The following is a 27,909-nucleotide window of genomic DNA, read 5'->3' as shown; positions in this document are numbered from 1 at the left end:
CTCCAAAGGAGGAAGTGAAGCAGTGGAAAGCTGATGGAGCACGTATGGACAATGGTCTCTGGAAAAAGGACCAACTTGTGTGTCTCCCTAAGCGGATGTACCCTGCTATTGCCACGTGGGCGCATGGGCCCACACATCGAGGTATCTGTCAGACCTGCAATCCCGGTCAACTTCAACGTGTAACCCCGAAGCACCTTGCTAAGCCCGACTATCCTTTCCAAAGGCTCCAGGTGGACCTCATCACGTTGCCTAAGTCTGAAGGTATGAATATTGTCTGGTGGTTGTCGATATGTTCTCCAATTGGCCAGAAGCATTCCCCGTTACCAACGTGACTGCAAAGACCACAGCAAAGAAACTGGTGATGGAAGTTATATGCAGATATGGTGTTCCAGAAGTTGTTGAAAGTGACCAAGGCCCGGACTTTTCTTCTCGTGTATCAGGAGGTTCTGACAATGCTTGGATCCACTGTAGCCCTCCATACTCTCCACAATCCAGTGGGAAAGTTAAGAGGCTGAACGGCATGCTGAAGGGACAATTGACCAAAATGATGCAGGAGACTACGGCTCCATGGCCAGGGCTCTTATATATTCGTACTACCCCTATTGCAAAATATGGCCTGTCTCCATAGGAGATATTGTTTGGTGCTAGGTTCTCAGTTGCAAATTTCCAGTCTCAGTAGTTGTCAGAAGAAACTGACCGTGCTGTTCAATATGTTATTCAGCTTAGTAAAAAATGTTGCTAACACCCATGTTTTAGTTTCTTTTTCCCTTCCAGATTCAGCAGAAACCGATATTTGTCACAATTTGAAGCCTGGTGGTTTTATGGTCGTGAAAAGCTATGTCAGTAAAACTTGAAGGAAAGAGCACCTGGATCTACGCTTCACACTGCAAAAGAGACCGAACCAGCGCTTAGTCACAGTGGTGATCGAAGGAAAATGTTGCTGTTGTTTTTGGTCCTGAGGCTGGGGGCCATCCTCGCCCCTACCTCCTCGGCCCCTATTATAAATAAGAATTCCGGTGCCACTATTCCCTGGGTAAACCTAACGGCCCCGGTAAATATCTGGAGATTTGATTTCTGCGATGTAGTCAAGTGCCCCGAGACTCAGCGGGTGGTAGAGGGAATTAACCAGTATTGTATATGTGCTACCAGAGATAACAATTGTGCTGGGAAGATATTGTCATAATGTGTTTAATAGTGGATACTATGGGAATTTAGGCCATATACAGCTCCAGGATATTAGCTTCAGACCAACCAAGGCCCCCGTTACCAGTACAGCTAAAACAGGCCCAGGTGAACGTTTGCAAAATATAGTTAACGAAGTAATCCCCATTCCAGGTCTTAGTTGGCAAGAAGTCTTCTCCATAGAAACACAAACAGCCCCAAGGAAAAATGTATGGTTAGAATGGGTAAGATACAATGTAAGAGTCCAGAATATCTCTGTAGGATGTATTGCTTGTGCTGCAGCGAATATATATCTATACACACATGCATTGTCTTTTCCTGATGACAATACCACTGCCTGTGTTATGAATCTGTTGAAGGGTCTAAAGCCCACTGATTGCTCAGATTATGTCCCACTAATTCATGAAGCACCTAAACTAAAGGTCCCAGGAGGGATAACGGTGTTAGCTGATAATTATACCTGCTATAATTCCCACGACACTACAGGTACACCAGTAGGGGTCTTCGAGACAGGTTTCTGCAAAGACAACAGTTCCTTGGATACTGACTTGCTAGCTAATCATACACAGTATATGTACGACATTTATTGGTTATGTGGAGATGGTAAGCTCCATCCTAGGTTGCCTAATGCCTGGACAGGTCAATGCACCCTTGTTAAACTAGCTGTGCAGTTCAAGATTTTACCTTGGGATCCGGAGACACCTGATGAATATACCAGAAAGAGGAGAAGCCTTGATCAGCTCCACATGAGTTATGAAGAAGATCCATTGGTATATGTCGATGGCATTGGAGTGCCAAGGGGGGTGCCTGACCAATTTAAAGCCCAGAACCAGATCTATGCTAGCTTTGTTTCTTTAATCCCACAGGTGCAGATTAATAAAAATGTTGATTGGATCAATTACATATATTACAGTGAACAAAGGTTTGTCAATTTTATCTGTGATGCTTTCCAAGGTATAGTTGAGGAATTGGGCCCTAACACTAGAATGACCCTCCAAAACCGACTAGCCCTTGATATGATCTTAGCTGAGAAAGGAGGAGTCTGTGGGATGGTGGGAGAGGAATGTTGTACCTATATCCCTCAGAACTCTGGGGTAAATGGAAAGACCATGATAGCCCTTAAGAAGATAAATGGGTTAGCAGCAGAATTAAAAACTAATGCAGGAGTAGACACATTTTCTTTTCCGGCTGGTTGGATGGGCTCAAAGGATTCCTTCAGCAAGCTTGTCTGGTACTGATTGCCCTTCTTGTAGTTGGATCAATAATCCTCTGTTGTGTTATTCCCCTGTATAAAAAGGTTATCACTGAGGCAACTCCGACTGGCACCTTCCTCAACCAAGAAGTAGACTCACCAGAGTACGATGGCACTGATCCAGGGGAAATCCCTAAGTATGTCCCCCTCAAGAAGATAGCATCATCTGAGAATAAGGGGTTTTGTCTAAGAGATTTAGTTTAGGGACAGCGGGAGAACTCCATGTGAAGCTAGTGAAGGGTTCAGCTGCCTGGAGGCCTCTCACAAGGGGAGAGCTTCTGAGGTGTCTGGATGAAGAAATCCACCTCCCCTTTCCCCATCACATGGACAGTCTCGAAGGATCTTTCTTTTTAGGGAAAAACTTAGTGTTTAGGGGGGATTGTCAAGGTAAAAATATATGTCTTTATACTCTTTTGTACTTTTATATATTCTTATGCTGTGAAACAATAAGTTTTTCCCCTTTGCTTGCAAATCCAAATTTAACTGTATTTAAGATGGCTGCCAGTATTCACCTTTGCCCCACTTTCACTCGGCTGAAGGAACAAGCTACACATTCCAGAAGGACAAGTATCATTTCTCTGGAAATGATACTTAAAGCGATGTGGACAAAGGAAGATTCATCAGATGACGTCAGGACCAACCAGAAGGACTGAATACTAGATACATTGCTTAACCCCCGCCTATCCCCGCCCTCTGCACACCTTCCCCCAATAGATCATGTAATATTGTGTATCAGGAAATAAAGTTCAGTTGTTGCTGTGACGTTACACACGGGCGTGCAATGAGTTTGAACCAGCATTGTGTCTGACTCATTCTTATCCGGTACCAACATGCTCCTAATCTGATTTGGAATGACTGGTGGATGAAGGGTATTGTCGTGACGACCCCGACAACACTACCCCGCACATGGACTCCAGTCTCCATCACGTTACCTTGCATTGCAGCTTGCACGGTGAGCGACAGCAGACAGGGCATCACCTTCTGGTGATAATAACAGAGGGACTCTGCATTTTCTTGGCATAGTACCGCCACGTGGTGAAGGCTCTTGCACACAGCGACCACGTCTTCTGCACTTGTTTCTCCTTCAGAAGTTGGGGGTGGGAAAAAAAAGTAAATAGAAATTGCTGGAGAGCATGGAGGAGTATAATGTACAGTGCAAAGAATAGAATTTACGGGGTTAACAGGAAAGAGCTGATGGCGGTATTACAGTCAGTATTTCCATGTGAATGGCAGATACCTCTTTGTGTCTCACGGACGTAATCCAGTAGTATTGGCACAGTCTCTTGAACTATACTGTGATGCGTAGACACAGCAGCTAAAGCTTCAAGACAGCGCTGCCATAAAGTGTGTGGGGGTATAACGCTGCCCGGGGTGTCCGTACCGTCCATGGGCACTGTGAAAAGCAAAAATGATGTCAATGAATTCGCATATCTTGACCGTGTAGAGGATAAACATAGGGAGCTATCGTCGATGGCTTGTGACTGGTCATTGCACGGGTTCGATGGAGTGGAGTGGGGGGACAGTGTGTGGAAATAAAGAAGCCGCAGCAATGTGGCCCCTTTTTTACATAACTTCTATTCCTATTTCTGACATTACACTTTTATTTCCATATAGTGCAATGCTCCAGGTCACTGGTTTATTGACTCGATACAAGTAGATGGTCCGAACTCCGATCATTTATTGACCTCAAAGTGAAGTTAATTGATGGATACCAAGTGAGGTGTGAAAACCTCCAATTCCAGGAATCTGCAAGAAGGTGAAAGGTTCCAATAACGTTGCACCAACATGGGCGATGCAATACAGCCGTCCATCAGTGCAACGTCAGCAGCGTCTCATCTTTCGATGTGGAAGGGAGAGGTGCCGCTTCAACCCTCATTTACGGCACAAAAATTATCACGTCGAATTCAGAGAAACTCCATGCGATCATTCCTTACCTGTCTGTAGCCTTGCACAGAGCGGGGGAACCATACGACTAATGAACACGGTAGGATGAACTCTGGCCAATGATCCTGAAGATTCAATGGCAGCCTGGCTGGAACCAAAAAAAACACAGAAGACAAAAAATATCACACAACAGGCAGGAACATGGCTGCAATCTCTGCTGGAGAGATCGTTCAATTAAAGGCCTTTACTGACTGTAATGATTACAGCCGGCCTGACACTGTATATAGGTGTTGTGCTGTTTGCACCAGCTCTGTGTTACAAGTCAGGACCCCCCAATATATCATAATAAGGAATAAGAACACAGTGTTGTCCAAGAAATAATACGATCCCACCCGATCCCTTACAGGAATGGTAAGGACAGAGAAATACCAGCTCTGGGGATCTGTTTCTTCTAGGATAAGCCGGGTCAAATGCTCGACAACCAGATCCATGTCACTAGACGGCAAGAAACCTTTGGGGGAAGATGCACAGAGATATGTCAGAGAGCAATCACCGGTGCTACATAAAACAAATCATCATCAACTCTCTTATCATGTCCGTGAATAGAAATAACATTATAGTCCATCCCGATAATCTCCGAAGCCGGTTAAAGGTACCGTCACACATAACGATATCGTTAACGATATTGTTGCTTTTTGTGACGTAGCAACGATATCGTTAACTAAATCGTTATGTGTGACAGCGACCAACGATCAGGCCCCTGCTGGGAGATCGTTGGTCACTGGGGAAAGTCCAGCACTTTATTTTGTCGCTGGATCTCCCGCTTACATCGCTGAATCAGCGTGTGTGACGGCGATTCAGCGATGTCTTCACTGGTAACCAGGGTAAACATCGGGTTACTAAGCGCAAGGCCGCGCTTAGTAACCCGATGTTTACCCTGGTTACCATTGTAAAGCTAAAAAAAAACACTACATACTTACATTCCGGTGTCTGGTCACGTCCCTCGCCTTCAGCTTCCCGCGCTGACTATGAGCGCCGGCCGGCCGTAAAGCACAGCACAGCGGTGACGTCACCGCTCTGCTTTACGGCTGGCGCTCAGTCAGTGCGGAAAGCTGAAGGCGAGGGACATGACCAGACACTGGGAATGTAAGTATGTAGTGTTTGTTTTTTTACATTTACAACAGTAACCAGGGTAAACATCGGGTTACTAAGCGCGGCCCTGCGCTTAGTAACCCGATGTTTACCCTGGTTACCCGGGGACTTCGGGATCGTTGGTCGCTGGAGAGCTGTCTGTGTGACAGCTCTCCAGCGACCAAACAGCGACGCTGCAGCGATCGACATCGTTGTCGGTATCGCTGCAGCGTCGCTTAGTGTGACGGTACCTTAAGGGGAGAGAGATCTGCACCATGGCGAGATCAGGACGGGTGTGAGGACTCTAGATGTAAATCCAAGGGTTGCATAATCTGTCTACAGAAAGAGATTCAAGGTGTGTTCAAACCCAAAGGAAAGAAAAAGATCAAGAAAGCAACTCAAAGACAGCCTCCAAGTCCTACTCACCCCGCTGTCACAGAGATAGAGCCTGCGAGTCCTGCTCACCCCACCGTCACATGATGCAAGCCTGTGAGTCCTGCTCACCACGCCATCACAGAGAGAGAGCCTGCGAGTCCTGCTCACCCCACTGTCACAGAGAGAAAGCCTGCGAGTCCTGCTCACACCACCGTCACATGATGCAAGCCTGTGAGTCCTGCTCACCACGCCATTACAGAGAGAGAGCCTGCGAGTCCTGCTCACCCCGTCACTGGGAAAGCCTGCGAGTGCTGCTCACCCTGTCATCACAGAGAAGCTTGCAAGTACTGCTCACCCTGCCGTCACAGAAAGCCTGCAAGTCCTGCTCACCCTGTCGTCACAGAGAAAGCCTGCGAGTCCTGCTCACCCCACCGTCACAGAGAAAGCCTGCGAGTCCTGCTCACCCCACCGTCACAGAGAAAGCCTGCGAGTCCTGCCGTCACAGAGAAAGCCTGCAAGTCCTGCTCACCCTGCCGTCACAGAGAAAGCCTGCAAGTCCTGCTCACCCTGCCGTCAGAGAAATCCTGCGAGTGCTGCTCACCCCACCGTCACAGAGAAATCCTGCGAGTGCTGCTCACCCCACCGTCACAGAGAAAGCCTGCGAGTCCTGCTCACCCCGCTGTCACAGAGAAAGCCTGCGAGTCCTACTCACCCCGTCATCACAGAGAAGCTTGCAAGTACTGCTCACCCTGCCGTCACAGAAAGCCTGCGAGTCCTGCTCACCCTGTCGTCACAGAGAAAGCCTACGAGTCCTGCTCACCCTGCCGTCACAGAGAAAGCCTGCGAGTCCTGCTCACCCTGTCGTCACAGAGAAAGCCTGCGAGTCCTGCTCACCCTGCCGTCACAGAGAAAGCCTGCGAGTCCTGCTCACCCTGCCATCACAGAGAAAGCCTGCAAGTCCTGCTCACCCTGCCGTCACAGAGAAAGCCTGCAAGTCCTGCTCACCCTGCCGTCAGAGAAAGCCTGCGAGTCCTGCTCACCCTGCCGTCACAGAGAAATCCTGCGAGTGCTGCTCACCCCACCGTCACAGAGAAAGCCTGCGAGTCCTACTCACCCCGCTGTCACAGAGAAAGCCTGTGAGTGCTGCTCACCCCACCGTCACAGAGAAAGCCTGCGAGTCCTGCTCACCCCGCTGTCACAGAGAAAGCCTGCGAGTCCTACTCACCCCGTCATCACAGAGAAGCTTGCAAGTACTGCTCACCCTGCCGTCACAGAAAGCCTGCGAGTCCTGCTCACCCTGTCGTCACAGAGAAAGCCTACGAGTCCTGCTCACCCTGCCGTCACAGAGAAAGCCTGCGAGTCCTGCTCACCCTGCCGTCACAGAAAGCCTGCGAGTCCTGCTCACCCTGTCGTCACAGAGAAAGCCTACGAGTCCTGCTCACCCTGCCGTCACAGAGAAAGCCTGCGAGTCCTGCTCACCCTGTCGTCCCAGAGAAAGCCTGCGAGTCCTGCTCACCCTGCCGTCACAGAGAAAGCCTGCGAGTCCTGCTCACCCTGCCATCACAGAAAGCCTGCGAGTCCTGTTCACCCTGCCGTCACAAAAAGCCTGCGAGTCCTGCTCACCCCGCCGTCACAGAAAGCCTGCGAGTCCTGCTCACCCCGCCGTCACAGAAAGCCTACAAGTCCTGCTCACCCCGCCATCACAGAAAGCCTGCGAGTCCTGCTCACTCCGCCGTCACAGAAAGCCTGCAAGTCCTGCTCACCCCGTCATCACAGAGAAGCCTGCAAGTCCTGCTCACCCCGTCATCACAGAGAAGTTTGCGAGTACTGCTCACCCTGCCGTCACAGAAAGCCTGCAAGTCCTGCTCACCCCGCGATCACAGAAAGCCTGCAAGTCCTGCTCACCCCGTCATCACAGAGAAGTTTGCGAGTACTGCTCACCCTGCCGTCACAGAAAGCCTGCAAGTCCTGCTCACCCCGCCATCACAGAAAGCCTGCGAGTACTGCTCACCCCGCCGTCACAGAAAGCCTGCAAGTCCTGCTCACCCCGTCATCACAGACAAGCTTGCGAGTACTGCTCACCCTGCCGTCACAGAAAGCCTGCAAGTCCTGCTCACCCTGTCGTCACAGAGAAAGTCTGCGAGTCCTGCTCACCCCACCGTCACAGAGAAAGCCTGCGAGTCCTGCTCACCCCACCGTCACAGAGAAAGCCTGCGAATCCTGCTCACCCCGTCATCACAGAGAGAAAGCCTGCAAGTCCTGCTCACCCCGCCGTCACAGAGAGAAAGCCTGCAAGTCCTGCTCACCCCGCTGTCACAGAGAAAGCCTGCAAGTCCTGCTCACCCCGCTGTCACAGAGAAAGCCTGTGAGTCCTACTCACCCCGTCATCACAGAGAAAGCCTGCAAGTCCTGCTCACCCCGTCATCACAGAGAAGTTTGCGAGTACTGCTCACCCTGCCGTCACAGAAAGCCTGCAAGTCCTGCTCACCCCGCCATCACAGAAAGCCTGCGAGTACTGCTCACCCCGTCATCACAGACAAGCTTGCGAGTACTGCTCACCCTGCCGTCACAGAAAGCCTGCGAGTCCTGCTCACCCTGTCGTCACAGAGAAAGTCTGCGAGTCCTGCTCACCCCACCGTCACAGAGAAAGCCTGCGAGTCCTGCTCACCCCACCGTCACAGAGAAAGCCTGCGAGTCCTGCTCACCCCGCCGTCACAGAGAGAAAGCCTGCAAGTCCTGCTCACCCCACCGTCACAGAGAAAGCCTGCGAATCCTGCTCACCCCGTCATCACAGAGAGAAAGCCTGCAAGTCCTGCTCACCCCGCCGTCACAGAGAGAAAGCCTGCAAGTCCTGCTCACCCCGCTGTCACAGAGAAAGCCTGCAAGTCCTGCTCACCCCGCTGTCACAGAGAAAGCCTGTGAGTCCTACTCACCCCGTCATCACAGAGAAGCTTGCGAGTACTGCTCACTCGGCCATCACAAAAAGAAAGCCTGCGAGTCCTGCTCAGCCATTGATAAAAAAGCTAGCTTTTCTTGTATGCCGGGGGTCAGGTCATTCATGGTTTGCGGGGAGAGAGGGACGCGGGACTCCAATATAAACCCCAGGATGTAGCAGCACTAACGTTACATTGAAGATAGCCTAATGGATATAATGAGACTGCAGGACAGGTACCTTGGTGTGTGCCCAGCACGGTGAGGACCTTTACTGCTACCTGGTGATGTGCACTGGGATCAGTCACCGCAGAGAACACCATACTGCACAATGGGTCTTTAAAACTAGCAAGACCATTTCCATCTGCAAAAAAACAAAAAGGAAAGTTCCATTTTATTTCATATCTAGTCCTATTCGCTTATATGACTCCATTAAAGGGAATCTGCCCCCCCAAAATTCGCCTATAAGCTGAGCCCACCGGCATGAGGGGCTTATGTAAAGCATTCTGTAACGCTGTAGATAAGCCCCCGATGTATCCTGCAAGATAAGAAAAACACGTTATATTATACTCACCCAGGGGAGGTCCTGGTTCGATTAGGGTCCGATGGGTGTAGAGGTCCGGGGCCTCCCATCTTCATATGATGACGTCCTCTTCTTGTCTTCCTGCCGCGGCTCCGGTGCAGGCGTACTTAATCTGCACTGTTGAGGGCAGAGCAAAATACTGCAGTGCCCAGACGCCGGGCCTCTCAGACCTTTCCCGACGCCTGCGCACTGCAGTACTTTGCTCTGCCCTCAACAGTGCAGATTAAGTACGCCTGCACCGGAGCCGCAGCAGGAAGACAAGAAGAGGACGTCATCATATGAAGATGGGAGGCCCCGGACCGCAACGCGACACCCATCGGACCTGAACCGAATCGGGACCGCCCCTGGGTGAGTGTAATATAACCTGTTTTTCTTATCTTGCAGGATACATCGGGGGCTTATCTACAGCATTACAGAATGCATTACAGAACGCTGGAGATAAGCCCCTGATGCCGGTGGCCGAAGCTTATAGGCGAATTTTGGGGTGACAGGTTTCCTTTAATTCTGCAGAGCTTTACAGACATCATCCTCGCTGTCCCCTATGGGGCTCACAATCTAAAGTCACATCTGTACATGTTTGGAGTCACCGGCATCGAACGCTCCAGATCTATATAATAAGCTACATCCATTCCAAGCGAAGATCTGCAGTCAGGGAACACTCCTGTGAACTAACCCTGTAGGATGGACATGGTACCTTCATCTTCAAGCCACTTGCTCTGCAGTTTGAGGAATCCCAGCGTCATCTCCAGTATCGTCCGCCGATGGCTGCTCTGAAAGTAAAGCACATAAGGGGGTCAGTGCAATCGTCTAATGGGGGGCTTAGCAAACTGTGGCATCTCTGTGATTGGTGAGGACCCACTGCGGGCTTCATTATATGCTGAGAATTCCTGCCAAACAAAAGCCCTTCTCCTGCAAGAAAAAAATTGCTGCAGTTATGTGCACCCAGACCCGGATTGGGTGCTTACTAACTAGTGCCCCCCACATCACACCCTCCGACATCACCCGACAATGAAGTTGCCTATAGACGACAACTTCTGATAAATCTCCCTAAACGTCCAATAAAATATTGTCCAGCTATAGGGAGTGATAACGTTCAGGATAGAGCATCACTTCCAAATGTGTGGAGGGTCCGTCGACCAAGACTTTAAAAAATAAGGGTCTGTAGGGCGGTTATTCACTGACTTTCTCTTCTCAGCGAGGCTCTCATTGTGCAGAGAACGACAATGTAACCCTCGGATGGCGCCCTGTTGCCTGCAGAGGGCGCTGCTGTGCAGAAGAAAATGCTGCCAAGATGGTCAGGGGGTCCCAGAGCCCCACCGGTCTGATGGAAGAGGCATACGGCATAGCGTGATAACATGAGCTGTCATGCAGGGTGACCAAGTCTGCAGACTGCTGCTTCATAACACCCTAGGGAAGGGATAGTAAAGGTAGAAGTAGTGGACAACCCCTTTAACGGTCCCCATACCTGTGCATGCTGGTTATACTGGTCCAGAAGCAGGGGCAGCACATTAGCGGTCACTTTCAGACACGCCCGGGGGGAGGCGGCAGCGGCGGCCTGCAGCAGTTTAGCGCTGGGCCACACCAGCTTCATATCCGGCTCACACAGATGATGTTTGCAGTCTGAGAAAAAAAACGGTAATATTATTAGTATACACGGTAACTGTAGATTACACCGCTCACAGGGTCCGGGGGTCTTACCCTGCAGGATATTAACGAGGAAAGTGTCTAATAAGTCATCTGAGTCCGGACCTAGGACGGAGCGGGACAGACAGGCGGACAGAGCATGGAGGGCGGCCAGGCCGGCAGCTTCCACCTTGTCACTCGCCGTCTGAAATACCTGCGAGAAAACATCAAACCGTTATCCTCATTATAACACGGATCATTTAACCCCATGACAATTTTCATTTTTGCGCCAATTCCCTACCTTTCTTCCAAAATCCATATTCCCCTCCCACCCCCCATTAACAGCTTGCTATTTGTTTTTTTGCAGGACGAATTGTTGTTTTTAATGTCAGCAGTAATTTTATCATATACTATACTGAAAAAAAAAAAAATACCGTAAGAAAAAAAATCCAAGTGGGGTGAAAAAAAAAAAAGAAAAATGATATTCAACTATTTATTTATTTAATATTTTTTTTTTTTTTTTTTTTTTTGGGGGGGGGGGGGGGGTGTTGCTTATACAGTGTTTGCTGTACGGTGAAAATGACCTGGAAACAATTCTTTGGGTCAGTACCATTACAACTATATGAACTTTTTTAAAATTTTAGGGGCTTAAAAAAATAATTTTGAACTTTAAAAAAAAAAAAAATCAAATGTGTCTTATGTCGCCATTTTCTGACACCTGTAACTTTACTTATCAATTGATGACGCTGTACAAAAGCCTTCAGCCCCCTCCCCATGCTGAGCTGTAATTTTTATTGATACCATTTTGAGGTCCATATAATGTGTTGTTTACTCTGTATTATTACATTTTTTTTTTGGGGGGGGGGAATGTGGAAGAACAAAAATAATAGCATTTCTGGAGATGTGGGGATTTTTAATTTCTTTATGGCAGAAAATATATATATATTTATATAATGATAAGGGTCAGAAAAAATAAGTTACCTGCGTTCCCCAATGAAGCGATAAAGAAAAAAAAATAAAAATAAAAGAAGAAAATTAATATCCACTTGGGCTTCATTTTTAATTTTATTTTTTTTAAACTGTAAGTGCCAAATACTTTGTTTGTTAATATTTCCGCATCCTCAGAAATTCATCTAAAGGTTTTCTTTAAACAGCTATGTGAAGCAGGAATATACGTCATGGATAAGGAGAAATTATAAATATATACATTATAATAAATATATTATATAACGTTATTATATAATAACATTATATAAAAAGAAAACAAACCTCTCTACGGATGGAGGACCAAAGCCCAGACAGAAACTCCTTCAGGTCCTTCTGCTCGCACACCGCGCACGCAGCCGACTGTAATCAAAGCAAATTCATGAAGGTAATAGCGCGAGTGATTATACGGTCACAGATACGTTATTGCACGAATTGCCGACTACTATTTATTTTTTTTAATCCATTTTGCCATTGAACTTTTGCAGTTATCGCCTTCAGAGATCGATCACTTTTAATCCAGAGCTTTCTGCTCCGTGAACTGAATGCCAGAACAACAAGTGAAGACTGGCACAAGAAAGAAATACAACTAATAAGAGCAGCGATATGCCTGGGGAGCCCCGCCCGCTGTATACCACTCCGCGTGGAGCCCCGCCCACTGTATACCACCCGCTCGCTGTATATCGCTCCGCGTGGAGCCCCGCCCGCTGTATACCGCTCCACATGGGGCCCCGCCCGCTGTATACCGCTCCGCGTGGAGCCCCGTCCATGGTATATTGCACAGTGTGGAGCCCCGCGCGCTGTATATTGTGCAGTGTGGAGCCCCGTGAACGGTATATTAAGCAGTCTGGAGCCCCGTGCACGATATATTGCGCAGTGTGGAGCCCCGTGAACGGTATATTGCGCAGTGTGGAGCCCCGTGCACGGTACACTGCGCAGTGTGGAGCCTCGTGCACTGTATATTAAGCAGTCTGAAGCCCCGTGCACTGTATATTAAGCAGTCTGCAGCCCCGTGCACTGTATATTAAGCAGTCTGGAGCCCAGTGCACTGTATATTAAGCAGACTGAAGCCCCGTGCACTGTATATTAAGCAGTCTGGAGCCCAGTGCACTGTATATTAAGCAGACTGAAGCCCCGTGCACTGTATATTAAGCAGTCTGGAGCCCAGTGCACTGTATATTAAGCAGACTGAAGCCCCGTGCACTGTATTTTAAGCAGTCTGGAGCCCAGTGCACTGTATATTGAGCAGTCTGGAGCCCCGTGCACTGTATATTAAGCAGTCTGAAGCCCCGTGCACTGTATATTAAGCAGTCTGAAGCCCGTGCACTGTATATTAAGCAGTCTGCAGCCCTGTGCACTGTATATTAAGCAGTCTGCAGCCCCGTGCACGGTATGTTGAGCAGTCTGCAGCCCCGTGCACGGTATGTTGAGCAGTCTGGAGCCCCGTGCACGGTATATTGCGCAGTGTGGAGCCCCGTGCACGGTATATTGCGCAGTGTGGAGCCCCGTGCACGGTACACTGCGCAGTGTGGAGCCTCGTGCACTGTATATTAAGCAGTCTAGAGCCCCGTGCACTGTATATTAAGCAGTGTGAAGCCCCGTGCACTGTATATTAAGCAGTCTGCAGCCCCGTGCACTGTATATTAAGCAGTCTGAAGCCCCGTGCACTGTATATTAAGCAGTCTGGAGCCCAGTGCACTGTATATTAAGCAGTCTGAAGCCCCGTGCACTGTATATTAAGCAGACTGAAGCCCCGTGCACTGTATATTAAGCAGTCTGAAGCCCCGTGCACTGTATATTAAGCAGTCTGAAGCCCCGTGCACGGTATATTAAGCAGTCTGCAGCCCCGTGCACGGTATGTTGAGCAGTCTGGAGCCCCGTGCACGGTATATTGCGCAGTCTGGAGCCCCGTGCACGGTATATTGCGCAGTGTGGAGCCCCGTGCACGGTATATTGCGCAGTGTGGAGCCCCGTGCACGGTACACTGCGCAGTGTGGAGCCTCATGCACAGTATATTAAGCAGTCTAGAGCCCCGTGCACTGTATATTAAGCAGTCTGAAGCCCCGTGCACTGTATATTAAGCAGTCTGAAGCCCCGTGCACTGTATATTAAGCAGTCTGGAGCCCAGTGCACTGTATATTAAGCAGTCTGAAGCCCCGTGCACTGTATATTAAGCAGTCTGGAGCCCAGTGCACTGTATATTAAGCAGACTGAAGCCCCGTGCACTGTATATTAAGCAGTCTGAAGCCCCGTGCACTGTATATTGAGCAGACTGAAGCCCCGTGCACTGTATATTAAGCAGTCTGAAGCCCCGTGCACTGTATATTGAGCAGTCTGAAGCCCCGTGCACGGTATATTAAGCAGTCTGCAGCCCTGTGCACTGTATATTAAGCAGTCTGCAGCCCCGTGCACGGTATGTTGAGCAGTCTGGAGCCCCGTGCACGGTATGTTGAGCAGTCTGGAGCCCCGTGCACGATATATTGAGCAGTCTGGAGCCCCGTGCACGGTACATTGAGCAGTCTGGAGCCCCGTGCACGGTATATTGAGCAGTCTGGAGCCCCATGCACAGTATATTGAGCAGTCTGGAGCCCCATGCACAGTGCACTGTATATTGCGCAGTCTGGAGCCCAGTGCACTGTATATTAAGCAGTATGGAGCCCGGTGCACGGTATATTAAGCAGTCTGAAGCCCCGTGCACTGTATATTGAGCAGTCTGAAGCCCCGTGCACTGTATATTGAGCAGTCTGAAGCCCCGTGCACTGTATATTAAGCAGTCTGGAGCCCCGTGCACGGTATATTAAGCAGTCTGGAGCCCCGTGCACTGTATATTAAGCAGTCTGGAGCCCCGTGCACGGTATATTAAGCAGTCTGGAGCCCCGTGCACGGTATATTGAGCAGTCTGGAGCCCCGTGAACAGTATATTGAGCAGTCTGGAGTCCCGTGCACGGTATATTAAGAGGCCGGAGCCCCGTGCACGGTATATTAAGAGGCCAGAGCCCCGTGCACGGTATATTGAGCAGTCTGGAGCCCTGTGCACGGTATATTGAGCAGTCTGGAGCCCCGTGCACTGTACATTGCGCAGTCTGGAGCCCCGTGCACTGTATATTGAGCAGTCTGAAGCCCCGTGCACTGTATATTGAGCAGTCTGAAGCCCCGTGCACTGTATATTAAGCAGTCTGGAGCCCCGTGCACTGTATATTGAGCAGTCTGGAGCCCCGTGCACTGTATATTGAGCAGTCTGAAGCCCCGTGCACTGTATATTGAGCAGTCTGAAGCCCCTTGCACTGTATATTGAGCAGTCTGAAGCCCCGTGCACTGTATATTAAGCAGTCTGGAGCCCCGTGCACGGTATATTAAGCAGTCTGGAGCCCCGTGCACGGTATATTGAGCAGTCTGGAGCCCCGTGCACTGTATATTAAGCAGTCTGGAGCCCCGTGCACGGTATATTAAGCAGTCTGGAGCCCCGTGCACGGTATATTGAGCAGTCTGGAGCCCCGTGAACAGTATATTGAGCAGTCTGGAGCCCCGTGAACAGCATATTGAGCAGTCTGGAGTCCCGTGCACGGTATATTAAGAGGCCGGAGCCCCGTGCACGGTATATTAAGAGGCCAGAGCCCCGTGCACGGTATATTGAGCAGTCTGGAGCCCTGTGCACGGTATATTGAGCAGTCTGGAGCCCCGTGCACTGTACATTGCGCAGTCTGGAGCCCCGTGCACGGTATATTGAGCAGTCTGGAGCCCCATGCACAGTATATTGAGCAGTCTGGAGCCCCATGCACAGTGCACTGTATATTGCGCAGTCTGGAGCCCCGTGCACTGTATATTGCGCAGTCTGCAGCCCCGTACACGGTATATTGAGCAGTCTGAAGCCCCGTGCACTGTATATTAAGCAGTCTGGAGCCCCGTGCACGGTATGTTGAGCAGTCTGGAGCCCCATGCATGGTATATTGAGAAGTCTGAAGCCCCGTGCACTGTATATTGAGCAGTCTGAAGCCCCGTGCACTGTATATTAAGCAGTCTGGAGCCCCGTGCACAGTGCACTGTATATTGCGCAGTCTGGAGCCCAGTGCACTGTATATTAAGCAGTATGGAGCCCCGTACACGGTATATTGAGCAGTCTGAAGCCCCGTGCACTGTATATTGAGCAGTCTGAAGCCCCGTGCACGGTATATTGAGCAGTCTGAAGCCCCGTGCACTGTATATTGAGCAGTCTGAAGCCCCGTGCACGGTATATTAAGCAGTCTGGAGCCCCGTACACGGTATATTGAGCAGTCTGAAGCCCCGTGCACTGTATATTAAGCAGTCTGGATCCCCGTGCACGGTATATTGAGCAGTCTGGAGCCCCATGCACAGTATATTGAGCAGTCTGGAGCCCCATGCACAGTGCACTGTATATTGCGCAGTCTGGAGCCCAGTGCACTGTATATTAAGCAGTATGGAGCCCGGTGCACGGTATATTAAGCAGTCTGGAGCCCCGTACACGGTATATTGAGCAGTCTGGAGCCCCATGCACAGTGCACTGTATATTGCGCAGTCTGGAGCCCAGTGCACTGTATATTAAGCAGTATGGAGCCCGGTGCACGGTATATTAAGCAGTCTGGAGCCCCGTACACGGTATATTGAGCAGTCTGATGCCCCGTGCACTGTATATTGAGCAGTCTGGAGCCCCGTGCACGGTATATTGAGCAGTCTGGAGCCCCGTGCACGGTATATTGAGCAGTCTGGAGCCCCGTGCACGGTATATTGAGCAGTCTGGAGCCCCGTGCACGGTATATTGAGCAGTCTGGAGCCCCGTGCACTGTATATTGTGCAGTATGGAGCCCTGCGCACGGTATATTGCACAGTCTGGAGCCCCGTGCGCTGTATATTGTGCAGTTCACACATGTAGGAAATTGCAGCATTATAGCCTGGATCTCTGTTTCCCTCTCCCGTTTACTCACCAATGTTTGCAATGCATCCAGTTTAGCACTCTGCACGTCAGAATCCATTTTCTCAATCAGTAGTGGAAGCAGAAACTGTAAAATATGAATACGTCACGTAAGTAATCTAAAAAAACAAACAAAAAAAAACGTACACACGCCGGAAGCCATAATCCTATACAAAACCAGAATCGATCTCTGAAAAACCTGTCAGCGACATTGCTTTGCAAAAACCCCCGTGCGCTCTTACGGCTGCACTTCTGCTCTATAAAAGGACAAAGTCCAAAATGGAGCATCCAAAAAAAAAAACCAAAAAAAAAAACACTACCTTGCCTAAAAGGGGAGATGTAAGTAACGTATGCTGCTATTGTACATGCAAAAACAAACATACTACCTTAAAGGTGGTCAGGGGTTGTCATCTTGGGACACACAGAACTGTGTCGTCTGTGCAGGTCTATTCCCCAAAACACCTTTAGGACAAACACCCATGGCCTCCTGTGTCCCCCAATGAAGGGACCGAGATAATGTATATTATGTGAACTCATTACCTAAGTAATACCAAGGCTAAAGAACTGACCTCTGCAAAACGAGGCGTAGCGGCCAACACGGCCCGAAGGCCCAGTGTCAGGTCTTCCCTGGTAATCCCATGTGGATCATTTGGCGGCTGCAGAAAAAGCAAATATGTGATGGCAGGCTTGCAAAAGTCAGGCGGATATAAAAATAAAGCAGCAGAAACTCACAGGGGTGAAATCAATGGGGAAATAACAGGACGTCACTTCAAATAACTCTTCGACAAAGGGACCTGGCGAAAGAAAAACAATATAATTTATATGCATTGAAAAAAAAAAAGAAAGGTGAAGAAAAATAATTTAAAGGGGAGCTCCATCTTATTGCAGTAGGGTTTGATTTATATCATGCCCCCTTGCTCTTATTAGCCTTTGCTATGGCGTATGGGCATCACGGTTGGGGGCTGTTACTGCAAAACTTGTCTCCCAATCTGGAGGAATCTACCCCACCATGTCCTGCATGGACACACATCTCCTGCACTTAGCTCATAGATGGAAGGAAAGGCCTTAAGTCAAGGGGATCGACTTAAAAGTAGCCCAAAGCCTCCTCATGCCATTGCCCCATACTAGATGTTACCTTACCGAGACTGTAGTTTTTCGTAATGATGTTCTGCACGATATGGAAAGCCACCAGGAGATTCCTTGGATCCTTTTCTCCATCCATGACCTGAATGAACCCAAATGTGAAATCGGCTCCAAGACTCTTGAGTTCTGCGGAGAAATAGGTAAAGGATTTATCCTGACATCTGCAAGTAGTCTGGCCATCTAAGGTGTAAAGATGGAGCAATAGGAGGTCCAATGCTATTCACCTTCCCACCTGTTTGGTTTCCATCTATCTCTACCCTTCTCCGGCTCTATGAAGCCAGAGATGTCAAAGAAGAGGGGGAGCTGGAGATAGAGAAAACAATCAATTGGGAAGGAGGATTTAAATGTTTGGCCCCGCCATGAAGCACCAAGCAGCGGGACTTAGTTTGAACAGTCATTCTGTGCTGACAGTCACTTCAAGCTATTGTGGGGGCGTGTCCTCTTTCTGCTGTGTTGCTGCCTGCTTATGATTGGCCAGTATCATACAGGGAGAAGAAGTACACGCCCCCAGTGAAAACTGTCTGCTAACACCCACTTGAGTTAACTCATTACATGCCAAGTACTTTGATTTATTATCGAAGCAATGGAGAGATAAAAATGTATTAAAAAAAAAAATTATTCAGCCACTATTATATTGTGTGTCTAATTCAACATGAAAAATTTGTTAAAGAAGATTAAACCCTATACACGTGCAATATTTTGTAAAAGCCTGGAGTACAAGCGGCCAAGCAAATAATGATCACATACAGTCATACATGCACAGTAATCAGCACTGTTTTCTTGAGATGATTTTCTAAAAAAATTAATATAAAAATGATGTCTGGCTCGAGGATGAAAGAGAATTACTAATCTTAATACCTTCTTCCCGGTTGTTCATAAAATTGGTGATGATCATATAAACAGTATGACGGTCGAGCTGCAGTAAAGACTGGAAGACAAAGGAGAAAGGATTAAGCAGCGGTCAGAAGTAATACACCGCACAAGTAAATGGCGGATATTCACCTGGACGTGGACTTCCTGGAATATAGATTTCAGTACCGATACGGCTTGGTCGAGAGGGAAGACCACGGACATGCTCTGCCAAAGAAAAGGACAGACTGGTGGTGGCACAAACATCGAAAGTGTTCCCCCAGCTATATAGAGAAATGACTGCTCGCTCCCGCCTGTGCAAACAAGCCGATAAGTAGGCCGCTGGTCCTTTGGCCAAACGTTCATGCAGGTCATTAATTCACTGCTGATGGCAGTCCCATGTAAACAGGGAATACGATGCCTGGGGACCATCATTGCATTAATGATTATATTGTCGCCATGTGGCCGGGCCGTCAATGAGCGCCAATCAATACTCATTTATGGTGGGAAATCTGTGCCAACTCCTCTGTGGCATGAAAAGAAAGATGGCACAGGAGGAGACTTACCAGCGCCTTGAGTCCTTGGAGGACGTGCGGTGTAATGACGTGGTGGTCCTTCAGTCTGTTTACATAAAACACAACCAGGACTTCCACTATTAAAAAAAAAACACAGATAGAAAAATCATCAAGAACAGAGTTGTACTCACATTGACCTGCATAGCAGCTGCATACACTAAAAACTTTAATAGCCAGTCTCCTACTCCACACTGATGAGGGGCAAATACCCCGAAACAACTGTCTGTGGATGGATACCATGTTTTGGCATAGGTGGTTTTCCTTTTTGGATGCTGCCCTTCCTGTGGTTGTTCCTTCCCGGGGAAAGGCCTGGCTATTTATTGCTTGCGTTGAGAAACACGTGATGGTGTCTCCGCGGCTTTTCTATGTGCATTTGCATATTTCCCATAAGGGATGGGGGCAGTGTTCTGGATCACTGCGTTGAGAAACACGTGATGGTGTCTCCGCGGTGTTGGATGTTTTGATCTCCCCGAGGTCATTCATCCTTATGTTTGTAGTATATTGGCCAGTCAAGTAGTATATTGGCCAGTCACGTGGTATACTGCCCAGCCACGTATGTAACAGGTTAAAAAATAAAAAATAAACATATACTCACCCTCCGAAGGCCCCTTGTAGTCCTGTCGCCTGTGGGCGGTGCAAGCGGCAGCTTCCGGTCCCAGGGTTGGTATGAGCGCAGGACCTGTGATGACGTCACGGTCACATGACCGTGATGTCATGGAAGGTCCTTCTCGCATAGCATCTTTGGAACCAGAACCTGCCGCTTGCACTGCCGAGGACAGGACGCGACGTCGGAGGGTGAGAATAATGCAGCATCAATAGTAAAAAGTTGGTCACACAGGGTTAATCGCTGCGTAACCAGAGTGCGTTACACCACGGTCCGGTAACGCTAGCATTAACCCTGTGTGAGGACTGACTGGAAGGGAGTACGGAGCGGGCACTGACTGTGGGGAGGAAAGAGCGGCCATATTGCCACCGGACTGTGGCCGTCGCCGATTGGTCGTGGCAATGGTCGTAGGTGTTTTTCCACGACCAATGAGCGACTTGGATTCCATGACAGACCGAGGCCGCGACCAATGAATATCTGTGACAGAAGGACAGAAAGACGGAAGTGACCCTTAGACAATTATATAGTAGAGAGATATATATATATATATATATATATATATATATATATATATATATATATATATATTGATGCAAAGACAGAAAACTTATAGCTCTTTGAAGAACAAGAGGAAAGAATGAAAAAAAAAAAGGCTGAAACTATGACTCATCTGTAGGACGATTTTACGTTATTATTGCTTTACATAGGACTGCAGCCAGATCTGTCCTCGTTGGATGTAATGTTTGGCGCAGCGTCGGCGCTGCAATCTCTCTTTTTCTATGACTCAGGCTTATGTCAGAGACGTCCTACAGACATTGGCTGTACTGGATTTTATTAATTTCATATTCAGCTTTCCTCGTTTTCCTTTTTTTGCTGCGCTCGTTCCACCAGTGCACACGGAGCAGAATCCGAACCGGCGAGCCCAGAGCAGCCATTAAAAACATCTGGACGTGTCCATTAACAGCCGATTACAGAGGAACGGAGCGGCTTTTATACGAGTGCAGACATCTGCTGCAGCACAGTGGAGTCATCCCGGCAAACTATAATGTGTCCCGATGGAGGATTATAATGTGAGCGATGCCGGAGGGGGTGGACGGGACGCACCGTACCTTCCTTTTCTTTCAGGTTGGCATAACACTGGAGTAAGACCTGTGACAGGAGCTGCACACCTCGCCCTCTGGTCCTGGGCTCAGGGTTTGCCAGACACGACCTACGTAAAAGAAAAAAAAAAGTAAATGAGTCGGTTTTATGGAGACGTGACAATGACACATGACAGAGGGAACTTAAAGGAGTTGTCTCGAGAGGACGTCTTCAGTAGTGCACGGCTCCCCAGCTCCTGTTTGGGGCAGGCGTCCAAACTGTGCGTTTTCCGATGCCGCTATATGAGCCTCAGAGGAGCCCAGGTGACCTGAAGATGGACGGATCCATCAATAAAAAATATATCAACATTCCTATGCGCTGCCATTCAGTTATGTTCATCCTAAGCTCCCTGATTCATGAATACCAGAAATACTCTTCCATGCATAAAGGTGGACCCCCAAGAGAGGAAATGCATTATTATCCGACCATTATTAGCCAGAAGATGAAGAATCATTTACCCGAGAGCTTCCACCACCTGTAACACCGTGAACGTCCCATCCTTCACACCTGCAAGAAGAAGCATACAGTTAGTACAAACACTAACAAACATGTGCATGCTGCAGCTAATCACTGGCTGCAGCGGTGACACATCGGTTATCGCTGGTACAGGTAGGACAGACACCTCGACAGCCCATAAAAAGGAGCAGCGGAGAATCTGTGAGTTACTGCCCAATATAGAAGAGGATCTGATGGCAGCAGAGATCGCTGTTCATCTACTGTACAGATCACAGGTCTGGGGCAGAGGCTCCATGCTGCGAACTCCAGAGGGGTTGTGCTTTACAATGATCAATAATGGCTGAAAACGAAGCCTCCATTATTAGGTGCTTAATGTTATATGCAATGTCTTCTTACAGCTCTTCACAAGCTGCTGCAAAACTACAACTCCTAGCATTGCCTGGCAGCCAGAACTATACTGCCCCGGCTCTCCATCCTCCTCCTCCAGAGGCCTATATCCCCCTGCTAATGTTTGTGACGGGTTATGATGGTACCTCCAATGTCACATTAATAGGCATCTCCTCTGATGGTCCACCCACGAGCCCACCCAGCCCTGATGGGCCACCCACGCGCCCTCCGGCCCGCCCAGCCCCCAGGGGCCACCCATGCGCCCTCCGGCCCACCCAGCCCCGATGGGCCACCCACGCGCCCTCCAGCCCGCCGAGCCCCCATGGGCCACCCACGCGCCCTCCAGCCCGCCCAGCCCCCATGGGCCACCCACGCGCCCTCCGGCCCACCCAGCCCCGATGGGCCACCCACGCGCCCTCCAGCCCGCCCAGCCCCGATGGGCCACCCACGCGCCCTCCAGCCCGCCCAGCCCCGATGGGCCACCCACGCGCCCTCCAGCCCGCCCAGCCCCGATGGGCCACCCACGCGCCCTCCAGCCCGCCCAGCCCCGATGGGCCACCCACGCGCCCTCCAGCCCGCCCAGCCCCAATGGGCCACCCACGCGCCCTCCAGCCCGCCCAGCCCTGATGGGCCACCCACGTGCCCTCCGGCCCGCCCAGCCCTGATGGGCCACCCACGTGCCCTCCGGCCCGCCCAGCCCCGGTGGGCCACCTACGTGCCTTGCAGCCCACCCAGCAACGCTGCTCCATCGGTCTTCCGGACCACACAGCTCCACTGTTCCATGCGCCGTCCAGTTCTCCAATTGCCCGCTGTTGCACATACTGTCCAGCATTTCCAGCTCTGTTATTCCTCCCATAGCCTGCAATCCATGCTGCACATCCCATCCTACAGCTTACAGACTCCACCACAGGAGATGAGCCGTATCACACCAGACATGCTGAACGCTGCAGTTTTGCAACAGTTGGACCAAAAGCTCAAGACCAACGAGAGCACGGGCACCTTTTCCATTCCAGTTGCTGGCCTCCATATCCCATCCTGACCACAATCACATAAAAATAACTTTAGAAATTTTACATTATGATAAGTTTTTCATCACTTTTATATTGTGATAGACATTTCTGCATATTTTGCCATCGGGCAGTAATTAGCTCCAGGCTGGTAATGCAGGTCCATGAGCGGTGAGCAGCGTGCAGCAGCTTTTTCATTAGCAATTAGCAGATTGTATTCCCGCCGCTCAGCGCCCGGCAGCCGCCGCGGTGTGGGTTACCTTTTGTTCAAGCAAATTAGCTGTTTGCAGAAAGGATCAGACAGACGGAGGAAGCCTGCTCCATGGGGTGTGCGCTACCTGGGCCATAGCAGGCTCATAGAGGAGGCAGGTACCGGATGTGATAGTCTGGGACAAGGTCATCTATTCCTATAAAATCGCCGTTTTGTGACTTTGCAAATACGATTGAAATAAACCAGTGCAGTTTAGTGCTAAAGTAACGGGCGGCCGTTATACGCTTTCTGAGAAATGTAATCCAATGCATGAAGCCTGTGCTATACCGCCACCAATTCTGCGGAGAGGCAGATGGACGGCGGTTTACTCGAGTGCTGCATCTATGGACGCATCAAGCGCTCGCTCCTAACGCCAATTTTATACAGCTGGTTGCGTCTTAAAAGGGAGACAACCGCTACAAAGTTTTTCCCATAGTTTTATATTTTCTAATATCCAACCTGCAGGTCAAGCGGTGCCAAATTTATCACGCCTTGCACCATTTGCCTTTAAGTTTTGCTGCTTTAGGCCATGTTCTCGTGTGCAAAAAAATACGCTGCTTTTTTCTTCTTCTGCAGGTGTCCACTAGTGATGAGCGGACGTGCTCGGCTCGGATAAAGTGTTATCTCAGCATGCTCGAGTGCTAACCGAGTGTCTTCAGCGTGCTCGAAAAATGTGTTCGCGTCCCCGTGGCTGCATGTCTCGCGGCTGCTCGACAGCCTGTTTGTTCGGCAATCCCTGCATGTGTTGTGGTTGTTGAACAGCCGTGAGGCATGCAGGGACATATTATTCGGGCACACCAAAGACACTCAGCACCAGAGCATGCTTAGATAACACCTTATCCGAGCACGTTCGCTCGTCACTAGTGTCCACACCAAAACATGCAATAGATATCTGCTCTGATTATTGCATTCTTTTTCCTTTGCTACAGATTATGCACAAAAAGAGGAAAAGCCGCCCTCACAATATCACAATCTAAGCCCCTTCTGACCAAATGACCTAAGAAGCAGAATAATTAGATTTTTGTGATATGATCCTTATTGATCAGACTTTACCTCCCTCTTGCACACAGGGCTCGGACACTCAATATGGCCGAGCCGTGCTCAGAAGCCTGATACCACTGGTCTCCCTCCTTTGTAGGGACAGATCGGGCCGGATCAGATGACGGTGACATTCTGGTAACGTTACCGGGTCACGTGCGATGACGTCAGGTGGAGATTTCTGATGCAGAAAACTTCTAATACAGTCCGTATACAATATACAAGGGACAATGTCGCCCAACGCGGCCGGACGGCGTCGTCAGAGCACCACCACGTGTGTCTGGCGTCTTCTCTCCGCCCGATCCCTTTGATTGACAGGTCTCTTCCTATACACACATACATGGAGACCCTTAGTCTAGGGGGATCGGAGTGGGGAGAAGCCCCCCAACTACCGGCCTCAGACTTGTCATCCAAGATGCAGAGTCCTCGATTGGCTTTTCAGAGTAGTTTTCCTTTGCAACGAGTCCTCGGGTGCAATAATGAAGCCGATCGATGCCGCCCGAGGCTCAGACAGCAGGAATCCGGTGACAGGTTCTCTTTAATAACGTGTCCAGGGGATTTATATGGCGCTGTTTTCCGGTCGTGGGCACGAGACCCTACATCTTATTAACCGCTCAGAGACAGAAAATTGTTTTGTGTTTTTTTTAGTTTTGCAGGAAACAGATTATTACTTGTGTTACTGAGATCAGCAGCGACATTCAGGAACCCCGGGGCTGACGATACAGACCTAATATACTGCCGGTATCGCTGATCTTATCTGTATCACAGGCATTATATACCGTATACACGGCCTGTCTGCCGTAATATGGGTACAAACTCATGACGTTGTGTCACAGGCAAACGTCAGCAGATACGAGGATTTCTCCGTAGTAACTAATCACATAAAGAGAAATCAGAGAATTACCTGTTGTTTGAATCAGGTGTTTCTCTTTTATGTTTAAAAAAAAAAAAAAAAACAACTTACTTTTCCCATAAGACAAAAAAAAAAAATATTCGGTGGGGTCACAGAACAGCATTATCTCACCACTTTGCAGCCTTTACAAAACAACTTTTGTAAAACTAAAGCTCTAGATTCCCCTTTCATTGCCCCCATAAAGAATGATGCTTTAAAACCCTGTATAACACCCCCGCGATGAATTCCTCCACACGCACAGTATGATGATCCTACTGTACCCCACCTCGACTGCCCCGGCAAAGTATGGTGACCCCAACACAGTATGATCCCCCAACTGTGACCCCACACAAACCTCCATGCAACATAATGGGCCTACATACAGTATAATGGCCCCCACTAGACCCCCAAACAGTATCATAACCCCCACACAGTATGATGGACTTCAGACTGCATAATTGATTGCATAAAGTATAGTTCAGCCCTCAGAGTCCTCCATATAGTGTAATGCAGCCCCCACAGTCCACCATATAGTATAGTGCAACCCCCAGAGTCCTCCATACAGAATAATGCAGCCACCAGAGTCCTCCATATAATATAATGCAGCCCCCATAGTCCTCCATATAGTTAAGTGCAGCCCCAAGAGTCCTCCATACAGAATAATGCAGCCAGAGTCCTCCATATGATATAATGCATCCCTCATAGTCCTCAATATAGTATAATGCAGCCCGCATAGTCCTCCATATAGTATAATGCAGCCCGCATAGTCCTCCATATAGTATAATGCAGCCCGCATAGTCCTCCATATAGTATAATGCAGCCCGCATAGTCCTCCATATAGTATAATGCAGCCCCCATAGTCCTCCATATAGTATAATGCAGCCCGCATAGTCCTCCATATAGTATAATGCAGCCCGCATAGTCCTCCATATAGTATAATGCAGCCCGCATAGTCCTCCATATAGTATAATGCAGCCCCCATAGTCCTCCATATAGTATAGTGCAGCCCCCAGTCCTTCATATAGTACAGCACAGCCCCCATAGTCCTCCATATAGTATAGTGCAGCCCCCAAATTCCTCCATATAGTATAGTGCAGCCCCCATAGTCCTCCATATAGAATAGTGCAGCCCCCATAGTCCTCCATATAGTTTAATGCATTCCTCATAGTCCTCCATATAGTATAATGCATCCCTCATAGTCCTCCATATAGTATAACGCATCCCTAATAGTCCTCCATATAGTATAACGCATCCCTCATAGTCCTCCATATAGTATAACGCATCCCTCATAGTCCTCCATATAGTATAGTGCATCCCTCATAGTCCTCCATATAGTATAGTGCATCCCTCATAGTCCTCCATATAGTATAGTGCATCCCTCATAGTCCTCCATATAGTATAGTGCATCCCTCATAGTCCTCCATATAGTATAGTGCATCCCTCATAGTCCTCCATATAGTATAGTGCATCCCTCATAGTCCTCCATATAGTATAGTGCATCCCTCATAGTCCTCCATATAGTATAGTGCATCCCTCATAGTCCTCCATATAGTATAGTGCATCCCTCATAGTCCTCCATATAGTATAGTGCATCCCTCATAGTCCTCCATATAGTATAGTGCATCCCTCATAGTCCTCCATATAGTATAGTGCATCCCTCATAGTCCTCCATATAGTATAATGCAGCCCCCATAGTCCTCCATATAGTATAATGCATCCCTGATAGTCCTCCATATAGTATAATGCATCCCTAATAGTCCTCCATATAGTATAATGCATCCCTAATAGTCCTCCATATAGTATAACGCATCCCTCATAGTCCTCCATATAGTATAATGCATCCCTCATAGTCCTCCATATAGTATAGTGCATCCCTCATAGTCCTCCATATAGTATAGTGCATCCCTCATAGTCCTCCATATAGTATAGTGCATCCCTCATAGTCCTCCATATAGTATAGTGCATCCCTCATAGTCCTCCATATAGTATAATGCAGCCCCCATAGTCCTCCATATAGTATAACGCATCCCTCATAGTCCCCGATATAGTATAATGCATCCCTCATAGTCCTCCATATAGTATAATGCAGCCCCCATAGTCCTCCATATATGGTCCTTCATTCAAAATAATGTGCTGGCACCAGGCTCCCTGGCTAATGGGCCCTGTTGTGGATTCTGTTTTTGGGCTCCCTCTGGTGGTTACAGATGGTACAGGGTGACCCGTGTTCTCTGTGGTCTCTGGTGTCCACCTGTTCTATCAGGATATGGGAGTTTCCTATTTAACCTGGCTTTCTTGTCATTTCCTCGCCGGCGATCAATGTTATCAGTGTGTCGTTACCTCTGCTTTCCACTTCAGTAATCTTCAGGACAAGCTAAGTTTTTGATTTTCCTGTTCCACGTTTTGCTTTATTTTTGTTTTTGTCCAGCTTGCAGTTATGTGATTCCTTGTTGCTGGTTGCTCTAGTGGGCTGATATTACTCCTCATGTTCCATGAGTTGGCACATGAGTTCAGGTAATTTCAGGATGGTTTTTTGTAGGGTTTTTCGCTGACCGCGCAGTTCACTTTTGTATCCTCTGCTATCTAGTTTTAGCGGGCCTCATTTTGCTGAATCTGTTTTCATTACTACGTATGTGCTTTCCTCTCATTTCACCGTCATTACATGTGGGGGGCTGCTATTTCTGTGGGGTGTTTCTCTG

General features: G+C 48.9%; 1 protein-coding gene across 2 annotated transcripts in view; it reads right to left on the bottom strand.

Moving 5' to 3' along the window:
• The window catches only part of MMS19 (MMS19 homolog, cytosolic iron-sulfur assembly component), an 80,242-nt gene that overhangs the window by 44,093 nt on the left and 8,240 nt on the right, over positions 1-27,909 (bottom strand). Inside the window, exons 2-19 of one of the 2 annotated variants that reach the window (XM_069754033.1) lie at positions 21,642-21,690; positions 21,153-21,253; positions 19,431-19,516; positions 19,018-19,092; positions 18,874-18,943; positions 18,013-18,141; positions 17,605-17,666; positions 17,442-17,528; positions 16,886-16,960; positions 12,231-12,308; positions 11,037-11,175; positions 10,804-10,958; positions 10,012-10,108; positions 8,997-9,119; positions 4,748-4,829; positions 4,369-4,466; positions 3,672-3,827; positions 3,367-3,516 (exon numbers count right to left, since the gene is read on the bottom strand). In XM_069754033.1, coding sequence (XP_069610134.1) covers positions 3,367-3,516; positions 3,672-3,827; positions 4,369-4,466; positions 4,748-4,829; positions 8,997-9,119; positions 10,012-10,108; positions 10,804-10,958; positions 11,037-11,175; positions 12,231-12,308; positions 16,886-16,960; positions 17,442-17,528; positions 17,605-17,666; positions 18,013-18,141; positions 18,874-18,943; positions 19,018-19,092; positions 19,431-19,516; positions 21,153-21,253; positions 21,642-21,690 — 1,812 coding nt within the window. The remainder of the gene's footprint in view (positions 1-3,366; positions 3,517-3,671; positions 3,828-4,368; positions 4,467-4,747; positions 4,830-8,996; positions 9,120-10,011; positions 10,109-10,803; positions 10,959-11,036; positions 11,176-12,230; positions 12,309-16,885; positions 16,961-17,441; positions 17,529-17,604; positions 17,667-18,012; positions 18,142-18,873; positions 18,944-19,017; positions 19,093-19,430; positions 19,517-21,152; positions 21,254-21,641; positions 21,691-27,909) is intronic. The other variant, XM_069754034.1, reaches the window with a different exon arrangement.

Source organism: Ranitomeya imitator, chromosome 2 (genome assembly GCF_032444005.1).
Source record: "Ranitomeya imitator isolate aRanImi1 chromosome 2, aRanImi1.pri, whole genome shotgun sequence".
NCBI lineage: Eukaryota > Metazoa > Chordata > Amphibia > Anura > Dendrobatidae > Ranitomeya > Ranitomeya imitator.
Note: the sequence above shows the minus strand (reverse complement) of the source record. Positions and strands in the feature narration are given on the sequence as shown.